This window comes from Myxocyprinus asiaticus, chromosome 7 (genome assembly GCF_019703515.2).
Source record: "Myxocyprinus asiaticus isolate MX2 ecotype Aquarium Trade chromosome 7, UBuf_Myxa_2, whole genome shotgun sequence".
Classification (NCBI taxonomy): domain Eukaryota; kingdom Metazoa; phylum Chordata; class Actinopteri; order Cypriniformes; family Catostomidae; genus Myxocyprinus; species Myxocyprinus asiaticus.
In genome coordinates this window covers 51,069,299-51,087,740 of record NC_059350.1, presented here as the reverse complement: position 1 = coordinate 51,087,740, position 18,442 = coordinate 51,069,299, and the positions used below count along the sequence as shown (strand labels likewise).

Here is an 18,442-nt window from a genome sequence, read left to right as displayed (position 1 = left end):
TGTCTGGCCACTCTGCCATAAAGCCCAGATCAGTGGAGTGTTGCAGTGATGGTTGTCCTTCTTCAAGTTTCATCCATCTCCACACATGATCTCTGGAGCTCAACCAGAGTGACCTTGGGTTCTTGGTCACTTCTCTTACCATGGCCCTTCTCCCCAGGTTGCTCAGTTTGGCCGGGCGGCCAGCTCTAGGAAGAGTCCTGGTTGTTTCCATCTTCTTCCATTTAAGAATTATGGAGACCACTGTGCTCTTGGGAACCTTCATTGCAGCCTACATTTTAATTTTTTTTTGTAGCCTTCCCCAGATCTGTGCCTCGACACAATCCAATCTCTGAGCTCTGCAGGCAGTTCCTTTGACCTCGTGGCTTGGTTTTTACTCTGACATGCATTTTCAGCTGTGAGACCTTATATAGACAGGTGTGTGCCATTCCAAATCATGTCCAGTCAATTGAATTTGCCACAGGTGGAGTCAAATCAAAATGTAGAAACATCTCAAAGATGATCCAGAAAAATGGGATACATCTGAGCTACATTTCAAGTGTCATAGCAAAGGGTCTGAATACTTATGTCAATATGATAAAAGTTATCAACAATCTGGATTTTGTTTTGTCATTATGAGGTATGGAGTGTAAACTGATGTGAAAAAATAAAATAATTTAAAGTATTTTAGCATAAGGCTGCAACATAACAAAATGTGATAAAAAAATTAAGGGGTCTGGATACTATCTGAATGCACTGTATACAGGCAGCATAAAAGTAATCAATATGACTCCAGTGGTTAAATCCATATATTCAGAAGCGATATGATAGGTGTGGGTGAGAAACATATCAATATTTAAGTCCTTTTTTACTATAAATCTACTTTCAAACAGCCCTCCTATGCGTATTCACAAGAGGATGAGTAAATGATGAGAGAATTTTCATTTTTGGGAGAACTATACCTTTAACTACAGTAAACAGGTAAACAAGAAAATCCATTAAAATCCATGAGGGTGGAAACAACTTAAGGAGCTGTCTTTATTGCTTTCTTGAATTTCCACAGCAGCAGATGATTAGAGAAGAAGTATAGTCTGTCCAGTCCAAAGAAAGAAGCTTCTATAAAGAAAGCAAACCTCTAGACAATACCTGTATGTGGAATCAAAGAGCAATATTCCAAACTGAACTCCACTTAGCCAATAAATTAGTCTCTAATGTTTTTTTTTTGTTTGTTTTTTTTTTGGTTCATCTAAAAAAAAAAAAAAAAAAAAAATATATATATATATATATATATATTATTTATATTACTTTTTACTTTTTAGATCAATTATTAGTGTATAAAGTTGTTGTCTACAGACTTAAATATTAAATATCCCTACTTTGAATGTTTTTTTTTTTTTTTTTTTTCCTATTATTCATAGTAACAGACAATTAGTTTCACTCATATTGTTCTTCTATTTTAGCAAGGTAACTAGCTATTTTCCTTAAGCGCATCATTTTACTTTTCCTTTTAAAATATGTTACAGCTGATTTTAGAGTTTATGTTTAATACAGACATTATTATTATTATTATTTTTATTATTATTCAAAATAAGCAATTAGCTTAACTCATTAGCTATTGTATTGTCATTAACTCATGTCTATTGTTAGCATGTAGCTATATTTTCTTTTTTTTTTTCTTCTTTTTTTTGACAAATAAATCATTGGTGACACTTTACAATTAGTTTTTAACATTAATTAACAACAGTGGCATGCACAGACCTTAGCAGGGACAGAGGCGGAAGCAGGGGCGGACTGGGAAGAAAATTCGGCCCGGGATTTTACATAGAAACTGGCCCAAAAGTTGTTGAGCTGGGGTGCGGTTGCTGTCCTTTTCTGCATATTTCTGCCCCTTTCCGCATATCGCAGCACCGTTTTTTGGCACGTTCTGCATAACGTGGCAGCCCATGCGGCCCCATTTCGCGGCCAGCCCACCGAGAAATGTCCCAGTTCTCCCAATGGCCAGTCCGCCACTGGGCGGAAGGATAAAAAAGTGCACAGTTTTTTTTTTCTTTTTTTTTTAATGAGTAATAATAATAAATACTTAACTAATTTCTTTGCTTTTTGAGTAGTTAACAATTTTCTTGTATATATATATATATATATATATATATATATATATATATATATATATATATATATATACTGTACATAATTTTTTTCAATTTTTCCTTTATCACAAATAATAGCCTATTCTGTTATATTTCTCATAAAAAGCACCATGGTTTTACACTTGTTTATTTTCAGACATGGTCTGTGATAACCCAATATTTTGTGTCATAGTAAAACCATGCTATTTTTTTAAAGAAACTTGGAGAACCATGACAGTATCATGAAATATGAACATGAATAATCATTTACTACCATGGCATTACCCTGGTAACGTGGTGCACTGCTGCCCCCGTTCTGTGCATGTCGCAGGTTAATAACATTAGTTAACATGAACAATGAACAATACCTTTACAGCATTTATTAATTTTAGTTATTGTTAACATATATTAATATAGTAAATATATAGTAAAATCAAAAGCTGTATATGTTAACAAATGCACTATGAACTAACATGAAGAAACAATGAACAACTGTATTTTATTAGCCTAACTAACATTAATAAATGCTGTAAAAATATATTCATTGTTAGTTCATGAAAGTTTTCTAATGCATTATCTAATACTAACGAATGGAACCTTACTGTAAAGTGTTACCAAATATTTTTTACTCTAGTTTTAACAGGTGTTAAAGCTGACTAGAGGTTTGTGTAATTAACATGTCTTTTGTGTTTTCCTGAGATCCCTCTTGTCAGCTTGCACGCATCATTCTGCAGACAAACAATTTCATATCAGATTCTGGCACACTAATTTTCGACACACATTTATAAATGATTTTTAAAAGAAAAATAAATATATGTACTTCCATATGCAAACACAGGCCTAGCATTAGATGTTCTACATTCATTTTGTCTGATCTTTTCAAAGCCTGTTTTCATGTCTCTAAAAACTTTTTTTTGCTCTTCATTCTGCCAGAAAAGCATGAGGGTTGCTCTGTTCTTTTGAGTCATAAATAGCATTAAAAGCATTCTGATCCCTTGATCTTGATAGTCTGATCACGGTAGCCATATTGCAGACATATCTTTAGACCCTGGGACTCATCTGAACCACTTTCCATTTATGAAAAAAAAAAAAAAAAAAAAAAAAAAACATGTATAATGAGGCTACTGTAAGCTTAAGGGGTTTAAGAGATAGAAGAGTATGAAGACAAAAAAAAAAAAAAAAAAAAGATGAACTTAAAGCAAAATATACTTGAAATAAAAGGCAAATTACACTGGATGCAAATGTAAGTTTTTCATATCTTTGCACACTTACTCACCCATAATATAAGTTACAGAACTTGACGCAGGTTCTTCCCCGGCTGAAGTATTTACATGAGAGACACTGGTCTGGACCAGGACCCCAACATCCTGCCTCTGAACACAACGAATCACAAACCATCTGCTTTTTAACTGCAAAACACACACACACACACAAAGAAGGTAAGAATTGAAATAATAATCAGTCATATGTATTATAAGTCATATTTTTAGGATATCTCTGTCCTGCAAGCATTGTTCCTTGCATGTACACTAATTACATTCATCTTGGCAGTCCAGCGCTGAAAATGGGCTCTCTGTCTGTTAAAATCTTTATTAGCCTCACAATTGTGACACAGGTAACATCTAATTTTAATAGCCTCTTTCCTGTTTTCAGGTATCTTCAATGATAGATGCAGAATATTTGTCTGTGTTTTACACAGACGTCCATTGATATCACTCAAGACAGAAAAACTCTGTTGGGTTAAAATCGTGGACAGGTATTAAAGTATTCTGAAGTTTTGAAACTATATTTTCAGTAACCCTAAATATGTCTTAAAATTGTGAGTAAAGGGTGACAGAGTTTTTATTTTTGGGTGTAATATCCCTTTAAGAAGACATTTCATGGTAAACAGGATTTTCCTTGCTCTTCAAAAAATAAGAGTTTGATGTACTTTGCAGACATACTCTGATATTCCCTAGACAAGTCTAACATTCACAACATAACGAAAACTAAGCTGCAAAAAATGTATACTGTATACACAGAGGACATTATATAGAGGAGTCTTAAAGGTACAGTAGCAAAAAAATATTTGTTTGTTTAGGGTCAAAGAGAGGGTGGAAAACAGTCCAGTACAACACATTTACAAAGTTTTTTTTGCTGCAAGATACCTCAAAGAACATGATAAACTACATTTACACCTATGAATTTAAGTTGCTCACTTTGCGCAAATTGCGTTATTGTGTCCCATGTGCATTAAATCTGAAGTATGTTATTCCTGAAACACTAGCACCACCAAATGGAATTGCAAAAATAAACGTTTTAAAAGCATCTTTCCGAATACGCCCCTCACCTGCTGTTGTTCAAACAGTCAGATAGTCCTGCCCCCAACACACACCACTGGCTAAGAAACATTGTCGGGGCCTGTATAAGTGGATTTTTTATTGTGCCACAGATACACAATGTTTACAGTTTTCGAGAAATTTATCTATGAATGGCTTATAGTTTTCTCTGCATATTATGATGGGATAGAAGAAAGTATAAGTTACATCAGCTTTAATTGTTTTTTTTCACTGTAATTTGTGTTTAGTGTACATTGTACACTGTATGCATATACTAAGTGTTTATTGTTTATTATGTCTATAATATGTGTATTGTGGAATTGACAGCACTTGTGGCATAATGTTGACTACCTAAAAAAATTATGACTTGTTCTCTCGTTTATAAAAAAAAAAAATAATAATTATAATAATAATTTGCGGTTACAGTGAGGCACTGAAAATAGAAGTGAAGGAGGCCTGTCCGTAAACGTTAAAATACACATGGTTTTAAAAGTATAGCCGCAAGAGTATTAACGTTATATGTGTAAACATGATTTCGGTGAGATAAAATTTCTGACTAGCCTTATCTTTGCAAAGTTCAAAGTTATATCCAATTTTACTATATATGTATTATATATTGGGGCGGACTGGGAAGAAAATTTGGCCCGGGATTTTACACAGAAACTGGCCCAAAAGTTGTTGAGCGGTGGGGGGGGGGGGGGGGGGGGGTCTGTCCTTTTCTGCATATCACCGCCCCCTTCCGCATATCGCGGCGCCGTTTTGTGGCGCGTTCTGCATAACACGGCAGCCCATGTGGCCCCATTTCGCAGCCGGCCCACAGGGAAAAGTCCCGGTTCTCCCAATGGCCAGTCCACGCCTGCTATATATATATAAAACTATATAAACAATTTATAACTCCACAGTCATTAAGATACAGTAACACCAGTAATTCCTGTAGTCTGGTAAATGCTGTAACATAGGTAAATCCCTATTTTTATTACACTAAAATCATGTTAAAATGTATAATGTTTATGTCTTGTGCTATACATTTGAAACAGTGTGTATTTTAACGTTTATGGACTGGCCCCATGCACTTCCATTTTAAGTGTCTTACTGTAACTTTGATTTTTACTTTAAAAAATAAACGAGGGATGAATCAAAATTATTGTATTGTGGTAAGCCAAAAAATATAAATTGAGCTTAAACTGTGTTGAACCTGTAGCATTACTTTAATGTTATGTAAATGAAAGAAAAACAATATAATTTTGCAAGTATTTAATTCATTTTCACCTTATATCAATTACAAAATTCAATAAGACATCACAAGATTCAATAACATTGGTTGTATTTCTAGCAGAAGCAGAATTACAGAATCTGATCCTCAGTTTTCAATCTAATTAGTCTGTGTAGAGACTTACTGGTCAAACATGGAAGCTTTTCAAGCAAATGCATCACTACAAGATGCCAGGATTTACTAGCTTCAAACATGATATCTTTTTCAAAACAAATCGGAACACATGGAGGCAGAGATGATAGCTGTGACTGTAAGACACTTACTACACTCTCTGGGGTCTCTGTTGTTTTTGATGAGCGCTCTCTGGGTGCTGGTGCGAAACAGGCCCGTCCAGTTCACTGTATTGTAGAAGCAGAGTTGACTGTTATTGGTGATGTAGATGTTACCAGCACTGATCTCTCTCAAAGACTGGAACTGCAGTGAAGAGATCCAGCGCTGTTTCAGGATGAGCAGAGAAATACCACTGACAAAACAAAAAGATACAATTGTCAGAGTTAGTCGATGGCCCGGTTTATTCTTGGTATTATTGCCATGCTGTATAACAACACAAGTTCTTGCAAGAACACATTGCGTTTGAGTGATCCAATCAAAAAACATTCGCGCCAAATGGGTTTTAATATGAGGTATATCAATAAAATATACCCTATGGAAATCTAATTGTGCTCTCAACATTTTAATGGACTGTGAGGAAATAGAATTCACTCTGAAATGACAACAAATCTACAGGCACTATTTTAAGGGCCATACCCACAGGGAGTGAAGATTTTTACTTGGATCTAATTTGAAACAAGGGGACACTTAGAAGTAGTTAATGAGGACATTTCTGAATATATTACTAAAAGAATATTTAAATCATTTAGAGTACGAGTAAATCTGTGATAAGCTTTAACCCCAAAAAATTTACTTTGGAAAAGTACTGTATGCTTGGGAGGATAACATATAATTGCCAATTCTCTGAAAAACCAAAGCCACAATTCCTTTCAGTTTTAACTAGAGCAGAGGATTTCTGACCTCATTTAACCACATTTTTGTGTGTAAGGTGAGGAAACCAGGGTATATGGGTAGTAGGGTATAATGGGGCTAAAGTGGGGTAAAAGGCTCCTTTGATTTTATTTTCTCCCAAAATGCTAAATAGCAACAAAAACTACCACAGTTCTTTCATAAACACCTGTTTGTCACCTTGCACTGCAAAACTTTCCTGATCCATGAGATCATTGAGTGTGGTGTCTAAAGGTTGATTGTGAGGTAATTTGATCAAATTTTGTAATATTTTTTTTTAAATGATGCAAATTTATGTAGATAATGGAAATCCCTGAATGTTTTGTTTTTTTTTCAGACAAAATACTTATTTATAATTTTTTGTTTTGTTCAAGGTCATTAAATTAAAAGTGTTTTAATAACTGTCCAATTAGTGAAAGGATAGTATTTGGGGTAAAAAGCACCCCTGTTGCAGGGGCTAAAGGCACATTGTTTTTCTTAAATGAGGAGAATGCATTTATTCTGCACCGTGCTGCTCAAGTCAGAGCCAGTATTAGGTGAAATTGAGCAGCGCTCTCAACACATTTAGGATCAAAATGAAAACATAAACGCATGAGCACATCGCGGTCTTTGCTTATGAGGAGGCTGTAGCCACAAAAAAATAACTGAGTAGAAGATAACCATATTTTAACTTTTTGAATCAAAATACACTAAATATAAATAAAATAAATAAATTTTAAAAAAATACTCGTGCTGTGCATCCCAAGGTAACTGTTTTAAAAAATAGAAATAAACTCCAGAGGCATAACCTCAGCAATTCAGGCGTGAGATGTCTCCAACACAACCGCAAATTTGCCGTTATTCCTTCTCATTTGACATGTAAATTCAAGCCAGCTGATCCGTAACCAAGGACGTTTGGGTTAAGGAACGATAGTTTTGAAGGAAAACAGACAGAAATACACATTGCCATCTTCACCAACATGCGACTGACGCTTCGTTCAACTCTACGCAAGGTTGTGGTATTTATAAGAAAGGGGCGGGGGTTTAAGCGGACTAAATGATTGGAGAAATCTGTCGTTTCACCGGAAGATCGAGTTTTGAAATTTTGATTTCGAGGTCAAAACAAAATTACAAATAAAAATAAAACATATGCATGGATGAATCATTTACAATAAGATCATTTAGAAAATAGATATGGTGAATTTTCATGTCATGCCGACTTTAAGGTGTGCCTTTAGCCTCATTGTACCCTATTAGGCCTGTTACACCCATACAAGAGCTAAAATAAAAAAACCTCTCTTATAAAAAAAAAGGTACTGTGGTGGTACTATGGTACAGTGATGGTATCAGATGGTAATACCATATTACCATATTCATACAAAATGTTATTTACATGGTACTCCAAACTTGGATTGGTTCCAAAATCTACCGACAACATTGTCAGAGGATGATAAACAGTTCCTGTTTTCAAAATATTATTCAGTTTTGCGTAAATAATGTGTAAAATACGAATATGAATGCATTTAAAGCGATTTTCTATGTAAACATTCGCAAGATATCATGTTTTTTTTTAAGATGCCACGTCAAGTTAAAAGAACTTCAACTTTTAAAAACCTGTCTCAAGACACCTGAATTCTGTTCCATTTGTTGCAATAATTTTTTAAGCAAAACATGTTCAGTCCAAACAGCCCCTAAGTTGTATTATTAATATATTGGCATTATATTGGCCATCTAATTCAAATTCTTAGAGACCATTCACATGGAGCAAGCTTTTGCAGCTGTCCGCTAGACAGACGTCTTTAGTTTTTGCACACCGCCATGCTGTTTTAAGCATCTTGCGCATGAGCGCCATGTTTTTAAGACAATGTGTCAAGTAATACGAAATTTAACGTTTAAAAATCTGTCTCAAGACACTGGAATTCTGTTGCATTCCTTGCAAAAATTATTAACGCAAAAACATGTTTAGTCTGAATGACCCCTTAGTTGTATTATGTATATACAGTATTGCATTATATTGGTCATCTAATTCAAATACTTAGGGGGCGTTCACAACAAACGCCTTTTTGCATCTGCTGAGGCGTCTCACTGTTCTTGTTATCTCATGCAGGAGTGTTATTTTAGACGTCATTTTAACTTAAAAAGAACTTAAATTGTTAAAAACGTGTCTAGCGACACCTATGTTTAGTCTATTATTAGTTGTGCTTTGTCTTGCTCCATTTAGTGCAAGAACACATTTGGTCTGAGCAGCTACTTACAGTATATGTTGATGTAAATGTTTACAAAGTATTATGAAGAAGTAAAAACAAACAAACAAAATAGACTAATTTACAGGGCACTGAGTCATAGCTTTACATCCAACAAACAGAGATGTTGGAACTGTTATTGTGTTTCAGTCAATGACAATCAATCTTGAATTCATAACAAAGTTTGTGATAATTCACCTATAAAGTGTTCGTCCTCCAATGGTAGCAAGATTTGAGAAAACACCAAGATCCGTCATATTTTCCGGCCAAGACTGGATGTTCAAGAAACCTTTAAGAACAGATGAAGAATAGGAAAACATATTCAGCTTTTACTCTGTTCATACTACCAAATTGAGTACCAGATGATAAACAAGAAGAGATTGTTACTGTGACAGCAGACGGGTCGGTATATTACAATGAGTCCAATGAGGACTTTAATAGTTTACTGCCTATCTAACAGTTCAAAACAAGGCCATTAAATTGTATTGAAAGTATATTAAGGGAAATGATTGTGGTAATTAAAAGAATGAGTTTCATTATCATCAAGCATGATTTCTTAATATGCACAATGTTTTAATTATTAATTCTGTTGTTTCGGATCAGTTAAAAATGTGTAAACGGAGGTTACGCCAATAGTGCTCCAGAGAGCAGTCAACAGAGTTTTCTTATTGTTTGAGTTTTCATTATGAAAATGTTGTTTTGCAGCTTCACTCCATTAGCTATTTGGCACAATAATAAGACCATGTTTAATATGACAAAAGGCTTTTAACAAGAGTCATAGTTCATTCCTTTGAGGCTTTATAAACAAATACATTTTGCATACCGCATAAAGACAAGGATTCACGACAAAGAATATTACGGATCTAAATGGATAAAACTCAATGTATGAAGAAATAAAGAAAGGTAATGGTTTTACATGAAGCTAAACAGGTTTAATGTGTTGTCATATTATGAATGGGGAATGTAGCTTACCTGTGATCTCTCTAACCGTGCGGAATACATTTAGCCGATTAGGGTCCAGGGCTTTGATACCATGAAACATATCCCTGTTATAAACAAGATACAAAACAAGCCAGATTTTAGCAAAAGAGGCGATATGTGCATGTATAGTCCTTTCTTGCTTAAGACCTAAAAGTTGTAGGTCAAGCTTTTAGAATTAGACATGAACTTATTTCCTAGAGCAAATAAAACAAAGACACATTAAAGTCCCTTATTAATACACTTATTATTTAAATAATGTAAAGTAAAAAAAAAAAAAAGCAAAAAATAGGGCCTATACCTAGAAACACACCTCAAACACACACACACACACACACACACACGTGACATAATGATTTTTATACTGTACGAACTATAGATTCTATCCCCTAACCCTAACCCTACCCCTAAACCTAACCCTCACAAAAAACCTCACTGCAATTTTTCATTTTCAAAAAAACATCGTTTAGTATGTTTTTTAAGCGGTTTGAATCATGGGGACACTAGAAATGTCCTCATAAACCACATTTAGAACATAATACCCTTGTAATTACCAGTTTGTAACCTAAAACAATATCCTCATGAACCACCAAACCACCCCCGCCCCCCAACCACACACACACACACACACACACACACATATACAGTATAAAAATGTACATTTTACTCAAACACATACACACATATAGTAAATCCAGAGAAACTGATATTTTTGCAGTGGTCTCTTAATTTATATATATATATATATATATATATATATATATATATATATATATATATATATATATAAACTTTAAAAAAACAAAAAAAACTTTAAAACACAACCGGGACACTCCAAAAGCATCTGTCTGACGCAGGTGTACATTGACGTGTCCTTAGACAAGCCCTTATAATAAATCTCGAACTGACTGACGAATTCAATTGCAAAATGGATTGCTGTGAACTGTAGGCCAATGATAGGCTTATGTTCAATAAGAACCAATCAGAATCAAGCATTCAACAGACCCGTGGTATAATATGGAAATAAACAATATATTGAATTCTAAAGCCACTTTTTGTATTGTCTTTTTTAATGCTTCACTTGTGTGCCAAAATACTGTAATGTATTATATATGTGTGTGTGTGTGTGTGTGTGTGTGTGTGTGTACACTTTTCTTTTACTTCACTTTATATATATATATATATATATATATATATATATATATATATATATATATATATAAAAATACTTCCAGTGTATCAATCTGTTTTCCTAATAATGTAAAAAAAAACATTCAGTACCTGATTCTAACTGACTGCGCACTTTTGTTTGTTTGCAAAAAACTTTTAGGCCTATTCACTTTTGCACATTGTTCTACACCAATTGTTGTTTGTTTACACTGAATCCATTGCTTTAAATATTTGCCAAATATTTTCTATATACATTTTTTTCCTTTATTCCTTTCTCTTAAGCATAATTACGCAAAGTTTTACACCAGTTAACCTTAATAAGCCAACAAAGTGTAAGGTCGTGAAAACACTTTAAATGTTTTTGGTCACACTTTATATTAGGTGTCTTTAACTACTATGTACTAACATTAAATACAATGTATTTATTGTGTAACTACATGTTGTTCTGCAAAAGATTCACATTTGAAATACAGGTAGGTTAAGGATTAGGGTTAGTGTTAATGTTAGGTTTAGGATTAGGGGTAAGGTTAACAGTGTAACAACAGATGTAATTAAATGCAGGTATTTTAAATGCAAGTACAATGCAAGAACATGTATGTACATAAGAAGTACATTGTAGCAAATGCTTAACTACATAGTAGTTAAAGACACCTAATATAAAGTGGGTCCATTTCTCTTTTTTGCATTGCCAGATTTTCCTGAATAAGCTTATTTTTGGTAGTTCTTAGCGAATTGATATGCATGTAAACATGACAATTTTTACACTGGTGGAATCCATTTTCATGATTTCACCTTTGGCCCCTCAAACCCACATACAGGCCTTGTATTAAATTACATATGCATGGCAATTAAGCAAACGGGACATCTCTGAGACATGTCTGAAGCAGTAATGAGATTATATTGAATAAATTGACTTACCCTTTGATGCCTGTGATGAGGAAGATGAGGTTGCCGTTAATCTTGGTGCAATTGACAAACTTCTCTATATTGCTGGAATCTACAGTTTGAGCTGTCTGAAGACTGCCTGTACCTATACCATCACACACTGAACACCAAATACAACCCATTCAACTTAACATTTACCATTTACAACACAACTAAGGCAAAAATACATGACAACTATTGAAACCTACTACACTGCAAGCCTAAAACAGTGAGGAATTTCGAGACCTCTAAATAAAGATATTCTCTGGTTGCCTTTAGAAAAAAGTAATTGGAAGAAACGTACACAATTTTAGATACATGCTCAAATATATTAGACATTTCCATATGTATTTCTCCATTGAGCTGAAATAGTGACTTGATCTAATTTCACTGAAAGAAAAAAGTTATTAAAATGTCAAGTGAGTCAATTCCTCCTCATTTTGATCTTAATTAAGATCAAATGTGAGTTATATTAAGATTGACTGATATGACCCAGTTTGGTGTCTCAGCCAATTGTAATTTCTGCTTATTAAGTGGTTATACCTCATTAGTCTTTCCTCTATAAAATACCAAGAAACATTCATTATGATCTATACAGAATGGCACAGTTGCAGTTATGAAACCTCACTGCCATCATTAAACCAACAAAATGCTTACTGAAGCTTAGTGGTTTGCCAGTGGTTTGCATGTAAACTCAAGAACTTGGGTTGTTTTTAGCGCTAAACAATGCAAGTTCTCGCATGAACACGCAAGTCACTGTGAACAAACTTCTCTCATTTTGAGTTGTTTCTTACCAAAACCTGCCATATGCCTTCAGAAGACTTGGAATATGGTGCACAAGTCGCATGGATCAGTTTTATGATGCTTTTGGCTGCTTTTGTGTTCTGGGCTAGAACGAAAGCCATACGGGTTTGAAACGATAACCTGAGTGAATATCACTGACCTTTCGGACAGATGTCAGTGCACGGGATGCACATCTTGATGTGATTTTCCTCCACCTCCATCTTGTTGCTCGGACAGGCTCTGACACAAGAGCTGTGATCCACCACAAAGTTATCTGTGTTGCCAGACAGCAGAAAATATTACAGTTTTAATGAGACAGCTAAATAATCACAGTCTGGGATGAAGAATGATAATATCTCATGAAATTATTTAATACCTCAATTAATTATTTTTGCCCAGTGGAGTGTAGTACACATTCTTGTCAGCATTTTCACACATTAGTACAGTTATTAGGAGAAAATATTTTTAATTGCTGCGTAATATTAATGATGCCATTTTCCAGGCAACCTTACTCACGTGGGCATTTCTTGACACAGAAAGCTCCATAGGTGTATTTGGCTTTGTGGTTGTGCTCGAGCTGGAAGGTTGTTGGATTGTAGACAAACGGCTGTGGACACTGTGTCACACATGCCCCGCTGTCATTAAAGTTTGTACAAGCCTGGGAACAAAGAAAATGTTAAGTAAGTATGTGATAAATCATAAACTTATCAATAAAATATGACTATAATAAAGTGAAGCGCTCTTTTCGAGGCACCTGTATGTGACTGAAGTTTGTAACATACACTGTATTACCATCCGATTAGGTTTTAATCATTATCTAAATTTTAAAATCACACAGTATCATACAAAATGAGGAATACATAAAGGAATAAGTGACATACGAAGCAGTCTGTGTCTTTAGGTCCGAAACAGCCTCCTGCACATTCACGATGGCAGCAGTTACTGACATATGGACCAAAGCAACGACCATCACACTGCTCTGCACAAACCGTCTTTGTCACTGTATGATTGTAAATGTTGATAGGGAGGTAAAGAGACAGAAAAAGAAAGACAACTGGTTGACTGGCCCAGAGAGCAAAGTAATTCATGTTAATAGAGCGCAACAGTGCCCGCTCACTTTTTCAGTCTTCTTGGTTCTGGATGTATTTTCCCCATTCATTTCTTCCATAGGAATTTCATAAAATCCTTCATAAAAGAGTTCTAAGCCATGAACCAAATCAACCAGCTCTGATGTGAATCACAACATTACAAACTTTGTTTTGAAGCAAAAAAGTAATTGAAAATCAGACAAAAAGACAAAGGTACAAGACTGTGTACTTAATGTCTTTCATAAGTGAATGAACTAAAATCCCATGAAGCTCTGCAAGGGACATTATCAACTTAAAAAAAAAATGGAAAATTATACAACTATTAATATAAAGTTGTTAATGAAAAGAACAGAAAGAATATGTTCACGATAGCATCATTCACAGTGCATTAAGGAAGTGGGCGGTCACTGCAGAGCACACTTTGTTTATCGCGATTCTCTGATTGGAGGATTTACCTCAGGACTCATGGGTAGTGTAGTTTGTCACCAGAAATTAAACTGTTCAACACAATTTTTTAAAAATATAGTTGAAATAATGTATATTGAAGGCTTCAGCGGAAGCATATACCACCGATTCACCACCTCGGAGCTTGCAGTGGGTCAAGTAGGGTTTTTATCCCCTTTTCTCCCAATTTGGAATGCCCAATTCCCACTAAAACTCCTCGTAGTGGCGCGGTTACTCACCTCAATCCAGGTGGCGGAGGACAAGTCTCAGTTGCTTCTGCTTCTGAGACCGTCAGTCCACTCATCTTATCACGTGGCTCGTTGTGCATGACACTACGGAGACTCATACGGAGGGCATGTGGAGGCTCATGCTACTCTCTGCGATCCACACACAACTTACCACGCACCCTATTGAGAGCGAGAACCACTAATTGCGACCACAGGGAAGTTACACCATGCGATTCTACCCTCCCTAGCAACCGGGCCAATTTGGTTGCTTAGGAGACCTGGCTGGAGTCACTCAGCACACCATGGACTCGAACTTGTGACTCCAGGGGTGGTAGTCAGCATCAATATTTGCTGAGCTACCCAGGCCCCAGTAGGTCAGTTTTTAAAATTTTATTAAATGAAAGTGATTTTTTCTTCCAAAACCAGACTGTTGCATACCATTCACAATTCTTTTCTGGTAGGTCCTCTGAATCTAAATTAACTTTGAAAGTTCTCTTTAACCTATATCTATAAAGTAAGGTCATTCTTCAAGTTGATATGAGGTTAATAGAAGTATTTTCCTTTTTATCTCTGGAGATTAATTCCTGACAGTTAAATTACTATGTATAACTTTCCTTTGAAACAGACAATTAGAAATTGCCAAGCACATCACTCCCTACATGCGGTTTAGAGCCATCTGAAATGTCTTATACAGTTAAAGTACATCACTCAAACACTCACTCTCTCTCTCTCCCTCAGTATTCTTTAACATTTTTTCTGTAGTTACCACCCACACTATGAGCTGTACCACCAGCAGGTTACAGACAGCACTGTAGATCTACCTTCATACAGACGACCCTCCTACCAGTTAATTATCAGAGCTACCAACCCATAGGGTGAACAGTACTGACAATACCAGACTTCAGACTTTTGCCTTTTATTAGAAAGAGTGTCAGATTGAAAATTCATAAACTCCAGAACTAGGATGAGAAAAAAAGAGAAAGATAGAAAAATAAATATTTGTTTTCCAGTCAAAAGTATGAACATCCTTCATTAAATGTATGTTTTTCATGATCTTGAAAATTATTTGATCTAAAGTCTTATGCTTACAATGCTTATAAGTGCTTATTAAGCATATCATAAATATCTATATATAGATTATTGATATCGATATATCAATAATCTATGCTATTTTATATATATTTTTGAAGCATCGATATATTAACTTTAGCCGACATTTAATTTAGAAGCCTAATTTGCGTGCTTTCCAATTCACTCAGCTGGCCTTCTGCTGAATGTCTGGCGTAACAGTGTTGGGAGACCACAAGGGAGTGATACATTTACTGAAATGGGTTGCAAGGCACAGGTATCACAACATAGGATGGGTATTTTAGAGCTCCTAGCACAGGACGCATACACAAAAGTTACGAAGGATTTTCTATTTCCTCCAGAATGAAAGTGACGTTTATGAGTTGCAGGTTAGTGTAAGAAATAGTTAACTGCGAAAACTGAAGGATTAGAAATTATTATGCAATTTCTCAGTATGTATCTTTGAAGAGGTTTCATTCAAGCTGTCAAACCACAAAAAGACATACTTGCAACAGAAAATACATTGTGTAGGCTCTATGAAAGATTCATATACACAATATATCATCCACTGATGGCTACAGTAAATAATCTTTGTCCTTTGATAATGATTTGGGTTGACTTTAATGTAAAAATATGCGAGTTACGGGTAGTCCTATTTATATCTGAAAAAAATCCCAATATATCTCGATAAACAATCTTCAGATTATCGATGAGTGCAAAAGGCAACGATTCCAAGCCTAGTGCCTATGCATTATTATTATTAGTAGTAGTAGTAGTAGTAGTATTTTTTTTCTTTACAAAACTAAAACTTTAACATATATATACAGTTGTGCTCAAAAGTTTGCATAACCTGGCACAAATTGTGAAATTTTGGCATTGATTTTGAAAATATGACTGATCAGGCAAAAAATACTTTTTTTTTAAGGATAGTGATCATATGAAGCCATTTATCATCACATAGTTGTTTGGCTCCTTTTTAAATCATAATGATAACAGAAATCACCCAAATGGCCCTGATCAAAAGTTTACATACCCTTGAATGTTTGGCCTTGTTACAGACACACGAGGTGATACACAGGTTTAAATGGCAATTAAAGGTTAATTTCCCACACCTGTGGATTATTAAATTGCAATTAGTGCCTGTGTATAAATTGTCAATGAGTTTGTTAGCTCTCACGTGGATGCACTGAGCAGGCTAGATACTGAGCCATGGGGAGCAGAAAAGTACTGTCAAAAGACCTGCGTAACAAGGTAATGGAACTTTATAAAGATGGAAAAGGATATAAAAAGATATCCAAAGCCTTGAAAATGCCAGTCAGTACTGTTCAATCACTTATTAAGAAGTGGAAAATTCGGGGATCTCTTGATACCAAGCCACGGTCGACCAAGAAAGATTTCAGCCAAAACTACCAGAAGAATTGTTCGGGATACAAAGAAAAACCCACAGGTAACCTCAGGAGAAATACAGGCTGCTCTGGAAAAAGACAGTGTGGTTGTTTCTAGGAGCACAATACGACGATACTTGAACAAAAATGAGCTGCATGCTCGAGTTGCCAGAAAGAAGCCTTTACTCCACCAATACCACAAAAAAACCCGGATACAATATGCCTGACAACACCTTGACACGCCTCACAGCTTCTGGCACACTGTAATTTGTGACGAGACCAAAATAGAGCTTTATGGTCACAACCATAAGCGCTATGTTTGGAGAGGGGTCAACAAGGCCTATAGTGAAAAGAATACCATCCCCACTGTGAAGCATGGTGGTGGCTCACTGATGTTTTGGGGGTGTGTGAGCTCTAAAGGCATGGGGAATCTTGTGAAAATTGATGGCAAGATGAATGCAGCATGTTATCAGAAAATACTGGCAGACAATTTGCATTCGTCTCCACGAAAGCTGCGCATGGGATACTCTTAGACTTTCCAGCACGACAATGACCCTAAGCACAAGGCCAAGTTGACCCTCCAGTGGTTACAGCAGAAAAAGGTGAAGGTTCTGGAGTGGCCATCACAGTCTCCTGACCGTAATATCATCGAGCCACTCTGGGGAGATCTCAAACGTGCGGTTCATGCATGATGATCAAAGACTTTGCGTGATCTGGAGGCATTTTGCCAAGACAAATACCGCTATACCACTTGCAAGAATTTGGGGCCTCATAGACAACTATTACAAAAGACTGCACGCTGTCATTGATGCTAAAGGGGGCAATACACAGTATTAAGAACTAAGGGTATGCAGACTTTTGAACAGGGGTCATTTCATTTTTTTCTTTGTTGCCATGTTTTGTTTTATGATTGTGCCATTCTGTTATAACCTACAGTTGAATATGAATTCCACAAGAAAAAAAAGAAATGTGTTTTGCCTGCTCACTCATGTTTTCTTTAAAAATGGTACATATATTACCAACTCTCCAAGGGTATGCAAACTTTTGAGCACAACTGTATATATATATATATATATATATATATATATATATATATATATATATATATATATATATATATATATATATATATTCAACCCTGTTTAAAAAGCATCTCAGGATGCGCCTCTTGATGTTGCTTGAAAGCATGAACAGAGTGTGCAGAGCTGGAATCTAGACAAAAGGTGAATGCTTTGAAGACATAAAAATATGAATATAAAATATGAGCAAAAAGGGATAAATATACAGTTTTATAATTCTCATACTTCCATTTATGCTATAGTATTTCATAGTATTGATGACATTACTATTATTCTAAATGTGTAAAATAGAAACAATAATAAATGAGTAGGTGTGTCCAAACTCTTGACTAGTACTACTACTACAAATTTGATAATTGATCTGCATGCAACAGACAAAAGC

The 18,442-nt window shown here is 35.3% G+C and overlaps 1 protein-coding gene across 1 annotated transcript in view; it reads right to left on the bottom strand.

Moving 5' to 3' along the window:
* The window catches only part of LOC127444344 (receptor tyrosine-protein kinase erbB-4-like), a 235,374-nt gene that overhangs the window by 44,173 nt on the left and 172,759 nt on the right, over positions 1-18,442 (bottom strand). Inside the window, exons 6-13 of the mRNA XM_051703647.1 lie at positions 13,651-13,769; positions 13,286-13,427; positions 12,930-13,043; positions 11,981-12,107; positions 9,887-9,960; positions 9,113-9,203; positions 5,957-6,156; positions 3,379-3,511 (exon numbers count right to left, since the gene is read on the bottom strand). Coding sequence (XP_051559607.1) covers positions 3,379-3,511; positions 5,957-6,156; positions 9,113-9,203; positions 9,887-9,960; positions 11,981-12,107; positions 12,930-13,043; positions 13,286-13,427; positions 13,651-13,769 — 1,000 coding nt within the window. The remainder of the gene's footprint in view (positions 1-3,378; positions 3,512-5,956; positions 6,157-9,112; positions 9,204-9,886; positions 9,961-11,980; positions 12,108-12,929; positions 13,044-13,285; positions 13,428-13,650; positions 13,770-18,442) is intronic.